Source organism: Coregonus clupeaformis, chromosome 15 (assembly GCF_020615455.1).
Source record: "Coregonus clupeaformis isolate EN_2021a chromosome 15, ASM2061545v1, whole genome shotgun sequence".
NCBI classification, from domain to species: domain Eukaryota; kingdom Metazoa; phylum Chordata; class Actinopteri; order Salmoniformes; family Salmonidae; genus Coregonus; species Coregonus clupeaformis.
The window spans coordinates 8108323-8125983 of NC_059206.1; the positions used below are offsets into that span (position 1 = coordinate 8108323).

General features: G+C 45.2%; 1 protein-coding gene across 1 annotated transcript in view; it reads right to left on the reverse strand.

Moving 5' to 3' along the window:
• Nucleotides 1-17661, reverse strand: part of mapkap1 (MAPK associated protein 1) — a 102371-nt gene that overhangs the window by 72202 nt on the left and 12508 nt on the right. Inside the window, exon 4 of the mRNA XM_041897337.2 lies at nucleotides 12463-12635. Within this exon, the coding sequence (XP_041753271.1) occupies nucleotides 12463-12635 (173 nt within the window). The remainder of the gene's footprint in view (nucleotides 1-12462; nucleotides 12636-17661) is intronic.

A 17661-nucleotide genomic window follows, 5' to 3' on the forward strand; every position in this document is an offset into this window, starting at 1 on the left:
AGAGAGAGAGAGAGAGAGAGAGAGAGAGAGAAAAGCAGGATATGAGAGGGGGGTAGGAAGGAAAGAAAGTGTCAATATTTAATATTGGTTACATCAGTGAATAAAGAATAGATCTGCTAGCAAAGTGACCGTGGAGCCATCCTCTGTTAAAGTGAAATGGAGTTCAGTGCATTTGTGTATGTACTTTTGTGTGTATGTGTGCGCACATTAAAACAGTCCCCACAATCCTGTCAGCAACACTTGTGTCCATAACTTCACCCCATCAACCCAACCTAAACAAGAGTCCCCTCTCTCCGCCCCCACTACACCCCCTCGTCCAATTTCTCCGCCCCCACCCCACCCCCTAAAGTCTCCTCTCTCCGCCCCCATCCCCTAGAGTCCCCTCTCTCCGCCCTATCCCCTAAAGAGTCCCCTCTCTCCGCCCCCACCCCTAAAGAGTCTCCTCTCTCCGCCCCCACTCCGCCCGAACCCCACCCCCATAGTCTCCTCTGCCCCCACCCCCTAAAGAGCCCCCCCCCCCCACACACCCCCACCCCCTGAAGCATCCTCTTGGCATCCATTCATGGTTTCCATGAAAACCTTACAGAGGGGCTACGACCGTCCCCAGCTTTGGACCGTAACAATGACAGACACTGAACAAAACATACAGCGACACGATTTACGCCGTCGGGGCAATTAAAAGAGAGGGTAATTAAAATGGAGACAACACAGAGGGGCTTGTTCTAGTGTAGAATGGAACAACTTGGGGGGGGAGGGGGGGCCTCCAAAAGCCTTTCTTTCCATCACTTCAGAACCAGATTCATTCACCAAATACATTTATACATACTGCTATGTTACCTGGTGATATGGTGCTACTAGTGATATACATATTGATATGTTACCTGGTGATATAAATACTGATATGTTACCTGGTGATATACATACTGATATGTTACCTGGTGATATGGTGCTCCTAGTGATAGACAACATACTCAGAATGTTACCTGGTGATATGGTGCTGCTAGTGATAGACAACATAGTCAGAATGTTACCTGGTGATATGGTGCTCCTAGTGATAGACAACATACTCAGAATGTTACCTGGTGATATGGTGCTGCTAGTGATAGACAACATACTCAGAATGTTACCTGGTGATATGGTGCTGCTAGTGATAGACAACATACTCAGAATGTTACCTGGTGATATGGTGCTTCTAGTGATAGACAACATACTCAGAATGTTACCTGGTGATATGGTGCTGCTAGTGATAGACAACATACTCAGAATGTTACCTGGTGATATGGTGCTGCTAGTGATAGACAACATAGTCAGAATGTTACCTGGTGATATGGTGCTCCTAGTGATAGACAACATACTCAGAATGTTACCTGCTGATATGGTGCTGCTAGTGATAGACAACATACTCAGAATGTTACCTGGTGATATGGTGCTGCTAGTGATAGACAACATACTCAGAATGTTACCTGGTGATATGGTGCTGCTAGTGATAGACAACATACTCAGAATGTTACCTGGTGATATGGTGCTGCTAGTGATAGACAACATACTCACAATGTTACCTGGTGATATGGTGCTGCTAGTGATAGACAACATTTAGATAGTTTCATTCCAAAACACTATATATCCATTTTGAGAAATGTTGATCAATTAGCTTTTATTGTTTAAGGAAATTATGAAAGAGATTGGTGTGTTTTTTCCCTATCTAATCATGGCATGGGGTTGTTCAATGACAGACATGTATTTGTTTAAAATCTATCACTTGATGGTTTCATTTCAGAGACAAATAATTTTAGGCTAAATGCTATATATCCGCCTCACTCTCAGAGAAATAAGTAGTACTGTTAGGTTTTACCCCCAGTAGTTTACCCCCAGTTAGAACCTGTAGATGTAACAAATAACTACATGTTTAATAAAGAACTGTCCAAATGATACATTTATGACATCAATATTAAAATCAAATCAAATCAAATCAAATTTTATTGGTCACATGCGCCGAATACAACAGGTGCAGACATTACAGTGAAATGCTTACTTACAGCCCTTAACCAACAGTGCATTTATTTTAAACAAAAAAAGTAAGAATAAAACAACAACAAAAAAAGTGTTGAGAAAAAAAGAGCAGAAGTAAAATAAAGTGACAGTAGGGAGGCTATATATACAGGGGGGTACCGTTGCAGAGTCAATGTGCGGGGGGCACCGGCTAGTTGAGGTAGTTGAGGTAATATGTACATGTGGGTAGAGTTAAAGTGACTATGCATAAATACTTAACAGAGTAGCAGCAGCGTAAAAAGGATGGGGTGGGGGGCAGTGCAAATAGTCCGGGTAGCCATGATTAGCTGTTCAGGAGTCTTATGGCTTGGGGGTAGAAGCTGTTGAGAAGTCTTTTGGACCTAGACTTGGCACTCCGGTACCGCTTGCCGTGCGGTAGCAGAGAGAACAGTCTATGACTAGGGTGGCTGGAGTCTTTGACAATTTTGAGGGCCTTCCTCTGACACCGCCTGGTATAGAGGTCCTGGATGGCAGGAAGCTTTGCCCCAGTGATGTACTGGGCCGTACGCACTACCCTCTGTAGTGCCTTGCGGTCAGAGGCCAAGCAGTTGCCATACCAGGCGGTGATGCAACCAGTCAGGATGCTCTCGATGGTGCAGCTGTATAATTTTTTTGAGGATCTGAGGACCCATGCCAAATCTTTTTAGTCTCCTGAGGGGGAATAGGCTTTGTCGTGCCCTCTTCACGACTGTCTTGGTGTGTTTGGACCATGATAGTTCGTTGGTGATGTGGACACCAAGGAACTTGAAGCTCTCAACCTGTTCCACTACAGCCCCGTCGATGAGAATGGGGGCGTGCTCAGTCCTCTTTTTTTTCCTGTAGTCCACAATCATCTCCTTTGTCTTGGTCACGTTGAGGGAGAGGTTGTTGTCCTGGCACCACACGGCCAGATCTCTGACCTCCTCCCTATAGGCTGTCTCATCGTTGTCGGTGATCAGGCCTACCACTGTTGTGTCGTCGGCAAACTTAATGATGGTGTTGGAGTCGTGCCTGGCCATGCAGTCATGGGTGAACAGAGAGTACAGGAGGGGGACTGAGCACGCACCCCTGAGGGGCCCCCGTGTTGAGGATCAGTGTGGCAGATGTGTTGTTACCTACCCTTACCACCTGGGGGCGGCCCGTCAGGAAGTCCAGGATCCAGTTGCAGAGGGAGGTGTTTAGTCCCAGGATCCTTAGCTTAGTGATGAGCCTAGAGGGCACTATGGTGTTGAATGCTGAGCTGTAGTCAATGAATAGCATTCTCACGTAGGTGTTCCTCTTGTCCAGGTGGGAAAGGGCAGTGTGGAGTGCGATAGAGATTGCATCATCTGTGGATCTGTTGGGGCGGTATGCAAATTGGAGTGGGTCTAGGGTTTCTGGGATTATGCTGTTGATGTGAGCCATGACCAGTCTTTCAAAGCACTTCATGGCTACAGACGTCAGTGCTACGGGTCGGTAGTCATTTAGGCAGGTTATCTTAGAGTTCTTGGGCACGGGGACTATGGTGGTCTGCTTGAAACATGTTGGTATTACAGACTCAGTCAGGGACATGTTGAAAATGTCAGTGAAGACACTTGCCAGTTGGTCAGCACATGCTCGGAGTACACGTCCTGGTAATCCGTCTGGCCCTGCGGCCTTGTGAATGTTGACCTGCTTAAAAGTCTTACTCACATCGGCTACGGAGAGCGTGATCACATAGTCATCCGGAACAGCTGGTGCTCTCATGCATGCTTCAGTGTTGCTTGCCTCGAAGCGAGCATAGAAGTGGTTTAGCTCGTCTGGTAGGCTTGTGTCACTGGGCAGCTTGCGGCTGTGCTTCCCTTTGTAGTCTGTAATAGTTTTCAAGCCCTGCCACATCCGACGAGCGTCAGAGCCAGTGTAGTATGATTCAATCTTAGACCTGTATTGACTCTTTGCCTGTTTGATGGTTCGTCGGAGGTCATAGCGGGATTTCTTATAAGCGTCCGGGTTAGAGTCCCGTTCCTTGAAAGCGGCAGCTCTACCCTTGCGGATGTTTCCTGTAATCCATGGCTTCTGGTTGGGGTATGTACGTACGGTCACTGTGGGGACGACATCATCGATGCACTTATTGATGAAGCCAGTGACTGATGTGGTGTACTCCTCAATGCTGTCTGAAGAATCCCGGAACATGTTCCAGTCTGTGCTAGCAAAACAGTCCTGTAGCTTAGCATCTGCGTCATCTGACCACTTTTTTATTAACCGAATCACTGGTGCTTCCTGCTTCAGTTTTTGCTTATAAGCAGGAATCAGGAGGATAGAGTTATGGTCAGATTTGCCAAATGGAGGGCGAGGGAGAGCTTTGTATGCGTCTCTGTGTGTGGAGTAAAGGTGGTCTAGAGTTTTTTTTCCCTCTGGTTGCACATTTAACATGCTGGTAGAAATTAGGTAGAACGGATTTAAGTTTCCCTGCATTAAAGTCCCCGGCCACTAGGAGCGCTGCATCTGGATGAGCGTTTTCCTGTTGATTAATGGCCTTGTACAACTCATTCAGTGCAATCTTAATGCCAGCATTGGTTTGTGGTGGTAAATAGACAGCTATGAAAAATATAGATGAAAACTCTCTTGGTAAATAGTGTGGTCTACAGCTTATCATAAGATACTCTACCTCAGGCGAGCAAAACCTCGAGACTTCCTTAGTATTTGATTTTGTGCACCAGCTGTTGTTTACAAATATACACAGACCGCCACCCCTTGTCTTACCGGAGTCAGCCGTTCTATCCTGCCGATGTAGCGTATAGCCTGCTAGCTGAATGTTATCATTGTTGTCGTTCAGCCACGACTCCGTGAAACATAAGATATTACAGTTTTTAATGTCCCGTTGGTAGGATAACCGTAATCTTAAATCGTCCATTTTATTCTCAAAAGCTTGAACGTTGGCTAATAGGATTGATGGAAGAGGCAGTTTACTCGCTCGCCGTCGGATCCTTACAAGGCACCCGGATCTGCGTCCGCGATATCTCCGTCTCTTCCTCACGCGAATGACGGGGATTTGGGCCTTGTCGGGTGTCTGTATGATATCCTCGCGTCGCCTCGTTGAAGAAAAAAATCTTCGTCCAATGCGAGGTGAGTAATCGCTGTCCTGATATCCAGAAGCTCTTTTTGGTTATAAGAGACGATGGCAGAAACATTATGTACAAAATAAATTACAAATAACGTGGAAAAACACACATAATAGTACAATTGGTTAGAGGGTTGGTTAGAGGGCTGTAAAACGGCAGCCATCTTCTCCGGCGCTGTTCAATGTTTAAAAACAATAATTCAATAGAGTAACATGAGATCTATATGTAAAACATTTACATTTGACATTTTAGTCAGTTAGCAGATGCTCATCCTGTCAGCCAGTCTGGTGGTGTTGGATCTAACAGTAAAGACATCCTGTCAGCCAGTCTAGTGGTGTTGGATCTAACAGTAAAGACATCCTGTCAGCCAGTCTAGTGGTGTTGGATCTAACAGTAAAGACATCCTGTCAGCCAGTCTAGTGGTGTTGGATCTAACAGTAAAGACATCCTGTCAGCCAGTCTGTCAGTACCTGTGCTGTGCCCTTAGAGAGAGAGAGCGAGAGAGAGAGAGAGAGAGAGAGTGAGTGAGAGAGAGAGTGGGCGCAGGTGGAGAGAGGGAGGGAGGGAGGGAGAGAGCGAGGGTGGAGAGGAGAGAGAGAGAGGGCGCAGGCGGAGAGAGAGAGAGAGAGGGTGGGGAGAGAGGGTGGGCCGGAGAGAGAGAGAGGGTGGAAAGAGAGATGTGGGGAGACAGGGGAAATCGCAATCCATCCGACAGGTCCATTTCCCCACCCTACACCGACTGTACCACAACCTTCCCTACAACTCTCACTCTCTCTCTTCCATCTTCTCCCACCTCCTTCACTTTCAGTCACTCTCACAACACATTGTGTCGTATGGTTCCCTTGCTGTGCAGACACTCTTCGTTTCCCGAAAGGCGAGGACAAAGAGAAGCCTTCCTCGAGCCACAAGTTACAAGTTGTAGAGATTAGAAGGTAAATACAGAAATACACATTTTGAAACAGACTGCTTATTCTATTTGCGACCATCTAGTCTCAAGGGCCTTTGTGCCCCACCTACAGTAGTACATTTAGGAGAAACACTTCTTCCACTATAGCGCTCTTCATGAACGTAGCATATTAATTCACACAAGCTTAACAAACTGCTAACTTCATCAACACCATAGTGCCCTAAAAGCTCATCACTAAGCTAAGGACCCTGGAACTAAACACCTCCCTCTGCAACTGGATCCTGGACTTCCTGACGGGCCGACCCCAAGTGGTAAGGGGTAGGTAACAACACATCTGCCACGCTGATCCTCAACACGGGGGCCCCTCAGGGGTGCGTGCTCAGTCCCCTCCTGTACTCCCTGTTCACCCATGGTTGCATGGCCAGGCACGACTCCAACACCATCATTAAGTTTGCCGACGACACAACAGTGGTAGGCCTGATCACCGACAACGATGAGACAGCCTATAGGGAGGAGGTCAAAGACCTGGCCGTGTGGTGCCAGGATAACAACCTCTCCCTCAACGTGATCAAGACAAAGGAGATGATTGTGGACTGAGCACGCCCCCATTCTCATCGACAGGGCTGTAGTGGAACAGGTTGAGAGCTTCAAGTTCCTTGGTGTCCACATCACCAACAAACTATCATGGTACAAACACACCAAGACAGTCGTGAAGAGGGCACGACAAAGCCTATTCCCCCTCAGGAGACTGAAAAGATTTGGCATGGGTCTTCAGATCCTCAAAACATTCTATAGCTGCACCATCGAGAGCATCCTGACTGGTTGCATCATTGCCTGGTATGGCAACTGCTCGGCCTCCGACCGCAAGGCACTACATCACTGGGGCCAAGCTTCCTGCCATCCAATACCTCTATACCAGGCGGTGTCAGAGGAAGGCCTTAAAAATTGTCAAAGACTCCAGGCACGCTAGTGCAAGCAGTACCGGAGCGCCAAGTCTTGGTCCAAAAGGCTTCTTAACAGCTTCTACCCCCAAGCCATAAGACTCCTGAACAGCTAATCATGGCTACCCGCTGCTGCTCCTCTGTTTATTATCTATGCATAGTCACTTTAACTCTACCCACATGTACATATTACCTCAATTACCCTGACTAACATGTGCCCCTGCACATTGACTCTGTACCGGTACCCGCTGTATATAGCCTCCCTACTGTTATTTAATTTAATTATTTTTTACTTATCTATTTTTTACTTAACACTGCATTGTTGGTTAAGGGCTTGTAAGTAAGCATTTCACTGTAGGGTCTACACCTGTTGTATTCGGCGTATGTGGCAAATTTGATTTGATCATTTATCAGTTTTGTAAAACAACTATCACTCTACCTCATCCCTTCAGTCTTTCTTTAATCTGCAATTTGTCCCACCTTCCTTTAAATATCATAGACTTTGCATTGGAATGGTCAGTATGTGAATTTCATTATCCTTGTAAACATGCCAAGTTAATGTAGGACTTTTTAAGTTGCACCCAATATAAAGAGCGCCTTGGTATTTATTTCTAATATGAAGATTTCATTAAGAATCCCTCCAAAGAGCACCTTTGAACACAGGCGTAGCTAGCGTATAACACCTTGTAAACCCCCAGCACTCTGTTCAGTAGCTAGCGTATAACGCTTTGTAACCTATTAGCACTCTGTGTTCAGTAGCTAGCGTATAACACCTTGTAACCCCTCAGCACACTGTGTTCAGTAGCTAACGTATAACGCTTTGTAACCTATTAGCACTCTGTGTTCAGTAGCTAGCGTATAACACCTTGTAACCCCTCAGCACACAGTGTTCAGTAGCTAGCGTATAACGCTTTGTAACCTATCAGCACTCTGTGTTCAGTAGCTAGCGTATAACACCTTGTAACCCCTCAGCACACTGTGTTCAGTAGCTAGCGTATAACGCTTTGTAACCCCTCAGCACACTGTGTTCAGTAGCTAGCGTATAACGCTTTGTAACCCCTCAGCACACTGTGTTCAGTAGCTAGCGTATAACGCTTTGTAACCCATCAGCACATTGTTCAGTAGCTAGTGTATAACACCCTGTAACCCCTCAGCACACTCTGTTCAGTAGCTAGCGTATAACGCTTTGTAACCCCTCAGCAGTGTTCAGTAGCTAGCGTATAACGCTTTGTAACCCCTCAGCACACTGTGTTCAGTAGCTAGCGTATAACGCTTTGTAACCCCTCAGCACACTGTGTTCAGTAGCTAGCGTATAACGCTTTGTAACCCCTCAGCACACTGTGTTCAGTAGCTAGCGTATAACGCTTTGTAACCCCTCAGCACACTCTGTTCAGTAGCTAGCGTATAACGCTTTGTAACCCCTCAGCACACTGTGTTCAGTAGCTAGCGTATAACGCTTTGTAACCCCTCAGCACACTGTGTTCAGTAGCTAGCGTATAACGCTTTGTAACCCCTCAGCACTCTGTGTTCATCTAGGTACTGCATCTCCACCCCTTGTGCTCTCCACTGTCTCCAGCCTTCATCAGATCCGTTAACACAGTGGCCCAGGGCTCTTCCCTAGGGACATGGACTGCTTTAGGTGTGGGGGGGGGTCAAAGGTCATGTCATTTCTACAGAGGGGAGGAGTGAGTGTACCCCCCTTATCATCCTCTATCTGTACCTCTTCTCTCCTTCTCATCTCTGCTCCTCTCTTCCTCTTCTCTGTGTGTGACAGGGCCCTCCAGGGGACCAAGGGTTCATTGCTATGCTACTCATGTCTCACCTCAACCTCCCAGCTGGGTGTTTTGATGTTGTTTTGTTACCCCCCCCCCCCCCCCCCCTCTCCCTCTCCCTCTCCCCCTCTCCCTCTCCCTCTCCTCTTTTGCATTCTTTCTCTGTTTCCCCTCCTCCAAACAGTATCCACTTTCAGCCTGGCTCTCTACTAAATCCTGATGCTGTTGCCACGGGACCCAGGAGTTGCATTGTTCCACTGTTGATTGTGTGAACCGTGGAGACTATTCAAGAAGGTGGCGTCAAATAAACAAGGGTAGAAATCTTAGTGCTATGACGGTTGAGACTGACGCTGGTGATCAATAGGGCAACACATTAGCCCAGATATCAAAGACAGATGATTAACCAAAGAAAGTATTTTCTGTTCAAATCAGGCTTGGGGTCAATTCCATTTCAATTCAGGTGAATTCAGCAAGTAAACTGAAATGTTTTGGCATTAAATGGAATTGACCCCAACCCTGGCTCAAATACATCCACTAGTGAAACAAGTTCGTATTGTTATTATATTGTCATTTTTGTGTTTTTATATTGTCGTAAATTATGTTGGTGTATTTATGTTTGTGTGGTCATTACTTCCCACAAGCCTAAAAACATTGGATTGCTGGAAGCATAGACTAAAGCAGGGGATCACCAACCTTTTCAGGCATGAGAGCTACTTTTAAAACATGAAACTTGTTGCGAGCTGCAGGCATATTCTTCTCTTCTCTACCCTGCAACTCTTTCCCGTGACCTTCGTGTGCAAGATATTTGTTTTCTGTCAATATACCTTGTCACATAATGGTTAATAAACAACTCTAAGGGTCCCCATAAAATTATATTTTGTATTTTCGGGAATTCTGTTTTCTCCGTATTATTTTTTTTCTCCAGGTTTTGGATTTTGGTTTAGTTTGTTTACTCTCAATATTACAATTATTCATAGAGAAAGAACAAACATGGATGTTCTGAGTCCATGTCAATGCCTAAATCACATCAGAAGACCAATTTTGAGGTAAGATTTTTTTTGTTTGCATTATTCAGAAAGAGGAAAGTGTCGGTCTAGTGATGTTTATGTTAGGCCTACTGCTGCAGCACAAAACAATGGCCACCTAATTGATACAAATATTCACGATATCTTTCTGTCAGGTAAGCCTACTTTGCAGTTAATAATTAATTGAGAAGGTTTTTGGGGAAAGTCATTCTGTCTACCCACAAGACGGTTATCATTAGCATCGCTAAGTGGCTACATACGGAGTGATAGACAAATGTGCGCATCAAATAGACAAACGGGCGATATTGTTGTAAATGTATTGGCAGATATTTTGTTACGTTTGGCTTTTTAAGACAATAGTGGCTAAGCAGGGGTAGGATAATGTCAATGTGGCTTCTGATTGGATAGTAGCCGCGAGCTATATGTTTATGACAGTTTGCGATGGAACACATGAAAAAAATGCATGTACTTTCAGAATTTCTTGGTGAGCTACTCATAGGTGGGCTGAGAGCTACAGGTAGACCCCTGGACTAGAGGATATCTACCTGTTTGAGACCCCTGGGCTAGAGGATATCTACCTGTTTGAAACCCCTGGACTAGAGGATATCTACCTGTTTGAAACCTCTGGACTAGAGGATATCTACCTGTTGGAAACCCCTGGGCTAGAGGATATCTACCTGTTTGAAACCCCTGGACTAGAGGAGATCTACCTGTTGGAAACCCCTGGACTAGAGGAGATCTACCTGTTGGAAACCCCTGGACTAGAGGACATCTACCTGTTGGAGACCCCTGGGCTAGAGGATATCTACCTGTTGGAAACCCCTGGACTAGAGGATATCTACCTGTTGGAAACCCCTGGGCTAGAGGACATCTACCTGTTGGAAACCCCTGGGCTAGAGGACATCTACCTGTTGGAAACCCCTGGGCTAGAGGATATCTACCTGTTGGAGACCCCTGGGATAGAGGAGATCTACCTGTTGGAAACCCCTGGGCTAGAGGATATCTACCTGTTGGAAACCCCTGGGCTAGAGGATATCTACCTGTTGGAAACCCCTGAGCTAGAGGACATCTAGCTGTTGGAAACCCCTGGGCTAGAGGACATCTACCTGTTGGAAACCCCTGGGCTAGAGGAGATCTACCTGTTGGAAACCCCTGGGCTAGAGGAGATCTACCTGTTGGAAACCCCTGGACTAGAGGAGATCTACCTGTTGGAAACCCCTGGACTAGAGGAGATCTACCTGTTGGAAACCCCTGGACTAGAGGAGATCTACCTGTTGGAAACCCCTGGACTAGAGGAGATCTACCTGTTGGAAACCCCTGGACTAGAGGATATCTACCTGTTGGAGACCCCTGGGCTAGAGGATATCTACCTGTTGGAAACCCCTGGGCTAGAGGAGATCTACCTGTTGGAAACCCCTGGGCTAGAGGATATCTACCTGTTGGAAACCCCTGGGCTAGAGGACATCTACCTGTTGGAGACCCCTGGACTAGAGGAGATCTACCTGTTGGAAACCCCTGGGCTAGAGGATATCTACCTGTTGGAGACCCCTGGGCTAGAGGACATCTACCTGTTGGAAACCCCTGGGCTAGAGGATATCTACCTGTTGGAAACCCCTGGGCTAGAGGATATCTACCTGTTGGAAACCCCTGGGCTAGAGGATATCTACCTGTTGGAAACCCCTGGGCTAGAGGATATCTACCTGTTGGAGACCCCTGGGCTAGAGGATATCTACCTGTTGGAAACCCCTGGGCTAGAGGATATCTACCTGTTGGAAACCCCTGGGCTAGAGGATATCTACCTGTTGGAGACCCCTGGGCTAGAGGATATCTACCTGTTGGAGACCCCTGGGCTAGAGGATATCTACCTGTTGGAAACCCCTGGGCTAGAGGATATCTACCTGTTGGAGACCCCTGGGCTAGAGGATATCTACCTGTTGGAGACCCCTGGGCTAGAGGATATCTACCTGTTGGAGACCCCTGGGCTAGAGGATATCTACCTGTTGGAGACCCCTGGGCTAGAGGATATCTACCTGTTGGAGACCCCTGGGCTAGAGGATATCTACCTGTTGGAGACCCCTGGGCTAGAGGATATCTACCTGTTGGAGACCCCTGGGCTAGAGGATATCTACCTGTTGGAGACCCCTGGGCTAGAGGATATCTACCTGTTGGAGACCCCTGGGCTAGAGGATATCTACCTGTTGGAAACCCCTGGGCTAGAGGATATCTACCTGTTGGAGACCCCTGGGCTAGAGGATATCTACCTGTTGGAGACCCCTGGGCTAGAGGATATCTACCTGTTGGAGACCCCTGGGCTAGAGGATATCTACCTGTTGGAGACCCCTGGGCTAGAGGATATCTACCTGTTGGAAACCCCTGGGCTAGAGGATATCTACCTGTTGGAGACCCCTGGACTAGAGGATATCTACCTGTTGGAGACCCCTGGGCTAGAGGATATCTACCTGTTGGAGACCCCTGGGCTAGAGGATATCTACCTGTTGGAGACCCCTGGGCTAGAGGATATCTACCTGTTGGAGACCCCTGGGCTAGAGGATATCTACCTGTTGGAAACCCCTGGACTAGAGGGAGTTTCTACCCTATTTATTATGCCAGTAATTTACTTTCAAATCAAAGTAAGGAGAGTGAACAAGTGCACACTTTGGAAGGAAGGATAGATATTTGGGACATAGCCATAGTGTCATGGGCACTCACTTAAGTTTGGGTTCGCGGCCCTCGCTGGTGTACTGCCAGCAGATGAGGCCGATGAGGTCGTGGACCCGAGCGTTGGCGATGGTCACCACCATCATGGGATGCAGCTTCTCCTGTGCAGACTGCATCGAGAGGTAGACGTCAATTTTTTTGGTTGCGGTTGTACCTACGTGGCCCTGCAGGAGAGAAAAGGGAAAAAAAATACAATTAAAGTTACACTGTACATTAATCGTCATAATCACTTACGGTCAAATTCTAGCTTAGGATATGTCTGCATAACTGAAAATAAGTGCATATTGGCATTTAAATGCATGCAAAATGCTGACGTTAAATGTTAACGTTCATCTCAGGTTCAAATTGTTTGCCTTGATAGTGAAAAGATGCCCTGACATAAATGCATATAAACAATGCACTGTGGACCTATAAGTTGCTCTAAATAATTGCTGGTGGTAAGGTCCTCCGGCTTTTCTTTGGCAGACTACTTTCCTTGAGTACATTATAATAATAATAATAATAATATGCCATTTAGCAGACGCTTTTATCCAAAGCGACTTACAGTCATGCGTGCATACATTTTTGTGTATGGGTGGTCCCGGGGATCGAACCCACTACCTTGGCGTTACAAGCGCCGTGCTCTACCAGCTGAGCTACAGAGGACCACATTATAGTTGCTTGTGGATTTTTAAGATGTGAGGAGACGTTTAAATGATATGCCATCAGGAACACAGGATCCATTATAATTCAGCCTCTGTGTGTTTAATCGCTCCAAACGGGCTTGATACATGACGTTCTTTAAGTGTTAGGCTAATTTATCTGGCAGCAGATCATTTCAAACCAGCATAGAAGATATCACCGTAAACATACAGGTAGACATACTGAAGGTGTGTTTCTACACAGAACACACCACTGGAGCACAAACGACGTCTACACGGTACACTGACAAAATTGTGGTAAGCCTGCTGCTTAGTTAAAGCACGGACCAAGCCTCCACTGAAAATGTATTTGATATGATTGGGAAGACTAGCTGAGACAAAAATCAAGACTCCCATATGCATATCTGTTGATTCATAGGGTTAGCTCATCTCTTTGGTCAGCCAATACAAGCCAGTAATTAGAATTAATACACAATATAGTGTCCCTCCCATGCCTAGGAATGAGCGATTTGAACACAGTTGCAGAAAGTGTGACATTGTGGGGAGTTACAGCAAGAAAGGAAGACAATGGTGAGATCAATTTAATTCAAAGGAAAATAGCAACCCAGTGCTTGCATGAAATGACGCACAATGACAAATCTACAAGGTAAACCGTAAGCTGTCAGAAAATGAAAGAGGAGGCTATTTGCGATGCTGAAAACAGGTAGAGCTTTTAGGGCCAAGGTGTGAGGAGGACCCAGGGCAGAATTTAACACGCGGCGGCAGCACGGTTCAATAAGCTGAGGCCTGGAAATTAATTTGACCCCAGGAGATTTTTGCAAAGTGTCTGAAGAGGAGGAGGAGGAGGAGGAGGAGGAGGAGGAACAGAGAACAAATACATAGGTCTCTTCTAGCCGTTTATCATCATAAAACCTCCTTGATAAAATGGATGGGATTTTTCCATTTTTGAGGAAATGCTGAAAAAACAGTATTTTACACTTTCTACATTGGTCGACTTTTTATCACCTGTGTATCTATTTTCTGTGTATCAATTATTAGTCCTACTGAAAAGTGATACAGTTGAAATCTGAGACGGTAGGTTTTACGCCATTTATTTATCATTTCCACATGCAATCAGAAAGGGAAGGCGAGAACAAGATCTCATTTCCAAATGGTACTTCATTAAATCGGAGCCAGAAATCAGTTCTGATGGAGCAATACATTAGAGGAAAAAAGGACATAATACATTACTGTATTTGGAGAGAAAAAACTTCCTCCCTTCAGTGCCAAGCTGCATTCAATAAATTCCACAATTTATTTATTAAATTACTAAAATTATTTTTTGGGTAAAGGCCTTTCATTAGCTCCTCCACATAATGGGTTTTATGCACGCATCGTGCTTCCCGTTGACAGCGGCAATTTCTTAAATGACGCATTTATAGTTTTTTAATCATGCCAGAAAGCCCGAGTTGAAGGCACTTTTCTACTGACCCGCGAATAATGATGCATCAAGCGTTTCGACTGACTGGAAGCGCCAAATTATAGAGTCATTTGGACCAAAAACGTAATTTTTCCCATCAAAGGGCCCAGATGTTTTCAGAGGCTCCAGTGGTCACGGGGGCAGCTGAGAGACGAGTGCGTGGCGGCGTCATCGGCATGGTGATCGTCACAACCGCGCCGCCAGGCCCCATCTCTGCTCCTCGCTGAGGCCCGTGTTGTCTCCTGACCCTGACTTCATTACACGACAAAATAAAACCATAAAAAGCTAAGCAGCCACCGTCCAGCCTCGAGTCTATCCTATTGTCTTACTAGGGAGGAATAATTCATTACCTACTGGCATATTTCAACTCTGGTGAAAACATATCAGCACCAAATTAACTTTGAAAAGGGAACTAAAATATAATGTCAGGTGGAATATATAAATGTTTGGCATCAGATTTTATGGCCACAAAATTGTGCTGCGCTGTGCACTTACCTTAATTAAATACAAAACAAGGCACTGCGTATGCTCTCGAGGTTCAAGACGTCATATTTCCTAGGTGTACCAGACCACAATTCTGTCAGTTGCTAAGTAAAAGCCATTCTATTGTCACAACAATTACATTATACAATTCCCCTCTGACTGTGATGTATTACACAGAGAGGGTGATCAGTTTAACCTCATGGGTTTATCAGTTTAACCTCATGGGTTTATCAATTTAACCTCATGGGTTTTAGTATGGTATACAGTGCCTTCAGAAAGTATTCATACCCAATGTTCCCTCTAAACGGCAGAGCAGCTCCCCCCAGGTCTACCGCGCAGAAGAAATATCAGCCCACAGAGAGAAGCACGAGATTGAACTTCACTCAACTCTCTAGAGTTTTCCCTGTTAGTTAACACTATCACCGTTTCCCTTTACTGTGGCAATTGCGATCGAAATCAACGCAATATTTGCCACTTTCAACGCAACATACCGAAACAAAACAAACTATGCAAGAGATTGTTTGTTGTAGGGAGAACGCATCAGAGTAGGATTATATTGCGTTGACGCGCACGACTCAGCGCATACTCCACACAGACCGGTGCGGCATAACCAATCAGAGCTGCAGTAGGCCAATATGCAAATAGACCATTGCCATATATGGATCTGTGCCGTTTACTTTGAACTGGACTGTTTACAGCATGAGCAGCCATGAGTAGAAGTGCTTGTTTTGAGATCCAAGCGAGAGCTGCATATATCCATCCACATGTGCGCATTTTGTTAATATATCCTTTGCTAGTTAGTGAGTTATTAGCCCAGTTATAGATCATTTGTAGTCAGCAATAGGGGAGGGATTGCTTCCTACAAGAGTACAAAACGTGTACATTTCTAGCCATCTTTGAAAAGCTAGTCAGGTAAAGAGCTTTTTTTTGTCTTAAAGCTGCAGTGTTGTATTTTGAGACAAGCTTGAATAAGCTAAATAGCCAATAGGCAGAGGGTAGCATAATTTGTCTGATTCTCTGTAATAATGGTATGGGAATAATAATGCATTTTACTTTGTAAAGTGGTTTCTTGCATCAAACAACACAAAAACATTTTCAGTCACCTCCTTGTCTGAAGGACAAGTGGATTAACGGGTTAATGTCAAGCCCTGCATGTTTTTTTAAAAAAGTATCATGGAATGTAGGCCTACATTGAACACCACACATTGGCTGCTACTGTAGGCTGAACGATAGAACAGCTATTACCATGTTAAAATGTTATGGGATGCATTTTCTCTATTGTTTTTGATGGTAGGCCACTCTGGTAGGCCTACATTATAATAAAATAGCCACAGTAGGTTACTTGGCCACTGTTAAAACTGTAACTTAAAGCGGGTACAGCCACAGAGTTCAAAGTAAACGCGCGCTGGAAGTTGAACTGAATTTTCACAACGTTCAAGTTTGCGCTCAGCAGACCTGAAATTTGCTCAGTGCCGAAAAACATTAGAGGGAACATTGTTCATAACCCTTGACTTATTCCACATGTTGTAGTCCTAATGAAAGGTGAATTCCTCTCCAAGTGTCAGGTGGAAAGCAGACTGAAACAGGTTTTGCTCTAGGATTGTGCCTGTGCTTAGCTCCATTCCGTTAATTTTTTATCCTAAAAAACGTCCAAGTCCTTAACGATTACAAGCATATCCATAACCTGAAAATATGGAGAGTGGTACTCAATAATGTGTTGTATTGGATTTGCCCTAAACATAACACTTTGTTTTTCAGGGAAGAAAAGTTAATTGCTTTGACACATTTTTTGCAGTATTACTTTAGTGTCTTGTTGCAAACAGAATGCATGTTTTGGAATATTTTTTATTCTGTACAGGCTTCCTTTTCACTCTGTCAATGAGGTTAGTATTGTGGAGTAACTACAATGTTGTTGATCCATCCTCAGTTTTCTCCTATCACAGCCATTCAACTCTGTAACTGATTTAAAGTCACCGTTGGCCTCATGGTGAAATCCCTGTGCGGTTTCCTTCCTCTCCGGCAACTGAATTAGGAAGGACGCCTGTATCTTTGTAGTGACTAAGTGTATTGATTCACCATCCAAAGTAACTTCACCATTCTCAAAGGGATTTTTTAAATGTTTACCCATCTACCAATAGGTGCGCTTCTTTGCGAGGCATTGGAAAACCTCCCTGGTCTTTGTGGTTGAATCCGTGTTTGAAATTCACTGCTCGATTGAGGGAAGTTTGTGAAGCAAATTCTTTCTTCTGAACTTATTTAGGCTTGCCATGACAAAGGGGTTGAATACTTATTGAATCAAAACATTTCAGCTTTGAATTTTTTAAATTTTATTTTTATAATAATAATCCACTTTCCACGTAACAGCATGAAGTCAGGCTAACGTAACAGCATGAAGTCAGGCTAACGTAACAGCATGAAGTCAGGCTAACGTAACAGCATGACTCGCCAGTGACTCGCTCAATACGGAAGTGGTCAGATGACGCTGATGCTATGCTACAGGACTGTTTTGCTAGCACAGACTGGAATATGTTCCGGGATTCATCCAATGGCATTGAGGAGTATACCACCGGCTTCAAGTGCATCTACGACGTTGTCCCCACAGTGACC